The sequence below is a fragment of the Pyxicephalus adspersus genome, chromosome 2 (genome assembly GCF_032062135.1).
Source record: "Pyxicephalus adspersus chromosome 2, UCB_Pads_2.0, whole genome shotgun sequence".
NCBI lineage: Eukaryota > Metazoa > Chordata > Amphibia > Anura > Pyxicephalidae > Pyxicephalus > Pyxicephalus adspersus.
In genome coordinates, this window is record NC_092859.1 from 137,918,241 (window position 1) to 137,924,240 (window position 6,000).

At 35.2% G+C, this 6,000-nt stretch overlaps 1 protein-coding gene across 1 annotated transcript in view; it reads left to right on the forward strand.

Annotated features, from left to right (window-relative positions):
* MEGF11 (multiple EGF like domains 11) overlaps window positions 1–6,000 on the forward strand; it is a gene marked incomplete in the record, with an annotated part of 327,149 nt that overhangs the window by 122,085 nt on the left and 199,064 nt on the right. The window contains 1 exon segment of the mRNA XM_072402612.1: window positions 2,399–2,491. Within this exon segment, the coding sequence (XP_072258713.1) occupies window positions 2,399–2,491 (93 nt within the window).

The window sequence follows — 6,000 nt, forward strand, 5'->3', positions numbered from 1 at the left end:
CTTAACCCTTTACCTTACTGAGAAAAGTAGAGTACCTACTAGGATGGTGCTGAGAAGGGAGGAGGAGGAGATGTTGTGTAATTCACAGAGAGTTATAGCGCGGGTTGTTCACTGAATGGTGGCAACTGGCGTACTGACGCTCATGGGGAGTTGTGGCTTTGTCTCGAGAGAGGTAAATAAGGGTAGCATGGTATTATGACTCATTTTGACCCATACAAGTTCTAGCACAAGGGTTGTATACCAAGCAATGTTTTTCGTGTCCACACAGGACTTGGAAGTTGGACTTATTCCAAAGCAGATTTATACCGAGGTACCACTGTATATATATATATATATATATTTTTATTTATTTATTTATTTATTTATTTATTTATTTAAAACAAAAAATGCTTCTTACCACCTACCACTAGCAAAAAAATGTCTTTTACTGAAGATGGTAATAAATCATTATCCACACATTAATCTTAGTTAAAATGTATCTGCCATGCAGTGTTGACAAATCTAACATTAATAGCACAGCTTAAGTAAAAACAAACACAGCATACATTTGTTCTCATTCTCACAAATTTAAAAATTAGCTGATAAATCAGATTGACTTCCCTTCTTTGTTTTGAAAATAACTTTTAATCAAAACCATGTTTTGTTTATTTAGGGTAAAGCAACAGGTTTATCTAAATCCCCCAGTCGCTGTCAGCATAGTTACCTGGTCTTTGCATCCCTGCCACTCTTCTTGGTGCTGGGGGGTCCAATACTTTCAGGTATGAAAGAGAATGTGATTAGCTCCATTTGACAGTGCTGAGCCAACTAGAGCTCTCAATTGGGGAGTCCACAGTCCTGTGTAAGCTAAAATTTTGATGACTTACAGCTTACATAGGGCCGATATAGACACATTCTCATATCTGCTACTATTTTTCTGATGCAGGGAGTTTATGGCTTTTATATACTGATCTCCTCTCCGTTAGACCAGAGCAATAACATGGAATGGACATGCCTCGTCACATATGAAATATATCACGTGAAGTAGTCTGATTGGTAATTGTTGCCTTTAACTTAGAAGTCACTGTACTGTCCCTCATTTTCTGTGATATGTACACATTATAGACAGTCTCTGCATTAGGATTTTGCAGTCATTGGGGTGGATTAAAAGTCAGAATGAGATGAGAGAGGATGGTAGGGAGCAGTGACAAGGTAGCTGTCCTCCTGGTACCCTTCTGTTGCAGTGCTTGTCCTCCTAGCAGTGTTGTTCTTCTTTAGAAGTGAGGCACCCCTCTGTAACCTATTGTAATCTTTAACCCAGCAGATTGACAACAATTTACTATTCATCAGTCAGTTATGCAACTATTATCAGTTATGTAACTTTCTAATTAGCACTTCATGGTTAGTTAGTGTGTAATTAGAAAAGCATGGCTTTACACATCTCCTATCCTGTTGTTGGACAATCAACATCTATCTGGACACTATGGTGATGGAACTATGATAATTTGAGTTACCCAGTTACCCATGGGTTTATAATGCTAGGCTATTTTTCATATACTCAACAGAACTGAAAAAGCCTCTTAGATGTACAGTAAAATATCTTCAGCATTCAAGGAAACTCCAGTTGAATAAGGCTGACAACTATTAGCTATAACGTAGCCTGAATAAATGAAAATCTTTACAGTCATAGTGTGTAATTGTAGATCCTGTATGTGGTATTATGTGTAGTGTAAATTGTTTTAAAACCACAATAAAAGTTTGTACAATTGCTTATACAACATAAACAATGTCACAAGATATTTTCATCACATATTCTTTTTAAAGATGAACAAAGGATCTCTTTGTAACATTTGGTCTCTTGGTTGTACTATTCTGCATCAACGTGTTTTGCAACTATAATGTCAATTTCACAATGTAGCATAGTAGTGAGTATAATATTAAAATTATTTGTGAAATTGATATTTCATATATTGTTTACAATTGGAAGTATTGTATATTTTGTTGATTATTCATTATGTCTATTAATTGTAGGTCTCTAGATTTTGATTCATCCTGAAGAAGCGACTTTATAGTCGTGAAACGCGTTGATGTAGAATAGTACAACCAAGAGACCACATAGTTAGAAAGAGATCCTTGTTCAGCATCTTTAAAAAGAATTTGTGATGAAAATATCTTGTGACATTGTTTATGTTGTATAAGCAATTGTACAAACTTTTATTGTGGTTTTAAAATGATTTATTAAAAAAGTATTTATTGTTTAATTTTACTTTATGCCTAAAAAGTCCCGTTTTTTTTTTAACAAATATGAATATTGATTCAACTAATTGGGATGTATTGTATCTTTTAGATGTCATTATTAACTGATCAGTTAATCTTCAGTGAATAGTGTATATTGTTGTATAACTGTATATTCTCTCCACAGCGCTCTGCACCGAGGAATGTGTCCATGGCCGCTGTGTGTCTCCTGATACCTGCCATTGTGAACCTGGTTGGGGTGGAGCAGACTGTTCTAGTGGTGAGTTCCTAGAGGCATTATAAAGTGCTGTTAAATCCTCAGTAAGTGTGATTGAACATGCAATATTTGCTGGCCACTGAGCTACAACTCATCTAATTCAATATTGTCTGCCATGGTCCTTATGGCTGTTTATGGGCCATATGTCTGGAACAGACATTATAGTGTTTCTTTAGATATGTGTGTTGTTTGAGTGCAAAATGGTCCAGCATGAAGGGAATGTAATAGTTTGGTAATAAATGCTAAGATGTTCTTTAAAACTTCCTGTCTCCAGACCTGTAGTCTATTTAGTGCATGTCAAGGAATCTCAATGCAGCATTATTAATTAGGAAAGGTCAGGCATGGGCTTGTTATCTTTGCTTAGCAAAGGTTAATAGAGTATCATACATACAAATCCAGCCCAATGGATCGCTAGCAATTCTGGCATTTTTTTTCTCACAGATTACTTTTATAATTTTTTTTTGCTATATACACAATAAGCCTTTTGAGGACACCAAAATGATGGTTTCCTAAATCATTATCCCCGTATAACAGGAATGTGAAACAGTCAAAGTGCAGTTGTTAATAGCAGAACATTTAGGGTGCTTAGTACTTCCATTGCTTTTTAATGCGTTCCTCAAGTGATTGAGCTGATTGGCAAATTTTATTGTATTAATGTATTAGTGTTGGAGCCAATCTGCAAGAGCCTCACTGCATTTTGAAAAGTTGTGTATTTTCTGTCCTGGCCAATTTATCCTTCTATTAGGCCTGCACCAGGGCTAACTTTTGCCCAGGACAGTCATGCCAGTGTGTCTAATGATGCAGTAGTCTTGCTAATAACAGGTAGATAGATCAACATTGATCTAAGCATTTTTATGCTGGCTATTGCTGATGTTGGATCCTCATTGTCTACAGAAGAAGTGAACTTTGCATATCTGCAGAATTTTGTAATTTTCCATATTAGGCCTAGTCCTTTGTTTGAATCTCTCATTTGTCGATAAAAAAGTTTTAGGTTATATCTGTGTCATTCTGTTTTACTTCTTGGTATGCCAATTCTAAATGGACAAACTCTGGCCAGCAGTTTTTTGCTTCCTATTGTATAATAGATTTTATGAAAGACACAGTCTTCTCTTTTTATTGTGTTGGTTCATTTGCTCTCTATGTCGTCTATTCTACTGATTCACATTATCCTTCACAGTTCTTTCTATTGCAAAATGGCAAAATGTCTCTTCCTCAGTATGAAAGTATAATAGATTAATATAAAAGCATTAATTGCTGTCCTGGCAGTTCTCCGTGAGTCCGCACCTTCTTTTTTTTTGATACAGCAATATCATGCTGGGATCTTTTAAAAGGAGACAACATGAAGATATTTATTGTTGTAAACATACCCCCCATCAGGAGGAAAATTTATAACATATTCTTATTCATTCCTGTGGCTTTTTGAAGATTTTAGCTGATGTACCATAATTTGACCAAGTTTGTAAAGATCATTTTGGTACATCTATACCATCTTCTTCTTTCGCTGTGTATCATTTAATGTTTAATTGAACTGTGCTGTATATTTTAAGCAGCAATTAGTCATATGGTGTAGCATGCCACATTAGAATGAACACCAATTTGTGTTCGTTTAGATTCTCTCCATTTTTAATAAATACTAGTAAAAGTATGTCTGTTCCCAAATGGGTATGTTTTGGGGGAACAATTGGGAGCATTGAGAATGTCAGGAATCTAAGATGATTTGCACAGTGGTTAAATAAAGACAGGAAGTGAGGTGTGAAGGGGTAGGGAGGTACAGTTATTGGTGAAAATAGTTGGTTGAAGGGCACTGCGTGAGTGAGGAGCTGTGACTGGGAGGGGTGGATGTGGTAGATGTGGTATTTCTTAAAAATAGCAAAGGACTTCCATTCCAGTCCAAAAATAGCAAAGAACATCCATTACAGTTTGCTGGATCACCAGGTTCACTGATGAAAATGTATCTTCTCCAGCCTTGGAGAGCTTGAATAAATCAGGCCCATTGTTTCTCTTTCACTAATCAACCGGATTTTTCATGGATTCATAGATTTTTCAAAGTCTGTAAAAAGGAAGAACATCCAGTCTTTAAAAAGAGACTGGAACACCGGGGTTAATTTGCTAAGGTGGTAAACGGTAGGGGCTGTGTACTTAGCAAAGTATAATGTATATGTATGTATACTATGAACATATTATACATACATTTGCAGAGTCCATAGTTAAGTTTCTAAATGTCCCTAAGTTGACATCACAATCTAATGTTCCTCACTTCTAGTCTAAGACCAATTGTAGGGGGAAGCCAAATATTCTACCACTATATATTTGAATTTTGGGTGGAAGAAACCCATGCAAACATGGTGAGAACATGCATACATGAACTTGTGTTCAAGCCTAATCCCAATCAGTGGAAGGCCCAGTGGGAGAATTCTCAGCAGAACCGGGATTCCACCACAAGACCTGGGCCATTGGCATTTGCTATGCACTGTGAGCTGACGCTGGGGTATAGGGTATATATGTTATAAGGTATATAAATAAACTTTACATTTTTCTCCTATTATTTGATTTTTGTAAATTGTAATTTTGGTATACTTTCTGCTAAATTGACATGCACAGGATATTTACTGGCTGCCACATTTGCCATCACATTATAAATTGGAAGATTATGACTAATAAAAGCTCTGTAAAAGAACAGACAGGTGATGTGCTAAAATTAAAAAAAAAATAGTGGTGAATGTTTTATAAACACAAGCTTTTGTCCATAAAATGTAAAACCATTCACCTAAGTTTCTGGTTCAGCGGTTCAGTCTCCACCATAGCCATATTTACTGTATTATTACTTTTTTGTTGTCATTTTTCTGTTATATACCTCAAACATTGCTGCAGGTCTGTACAGCAATTTTAAAACCATTTACTATCGCTACAGAGTGAACAATCTAATTTATTTATTTCAGTCATACAAATTCTGTAGAATAGATAGGACTCTCACTTATTTCATAGTTATTTGTTGTATTTGCTTGCAAATGTATGCACTTCCTAAAATATATATCCCTCTATTGTCTACCTTTGTTTGTAATTCTTTGCACAGCACCGCAGGAGATGATGACACCGTATAAACCAGTATTAATAATAGTGGCATCAGTGAAGGTGCACATACATTCATCCATTATTTTTTTATTTTACATGCACATTTATAATTAGGAAATGTTGGTTGTGTGTCATTTGACAACTAAATCATCATTATCAAGTTTACAGTTGAGCTTTGTTTAAAATTAGTTAGTATCATTTGTTCAATTTACAAAGTAATAGTGTAGCAGAATAATACTTTATATGATAGAGGAGGGACAAGAACTGTGCCTGTGCAGAGGTTAAAGTTTGTCTGGGCATAAAAAAAAGCAGAAAAAATGAGCACCTGCCCCAGTTTTTTATTGGGATTGTAGCCAATGTAAAACAACTCTATCATGGTATATGATATATATATATATATATATATATATATATATATATATATATATATATTTTTTTTT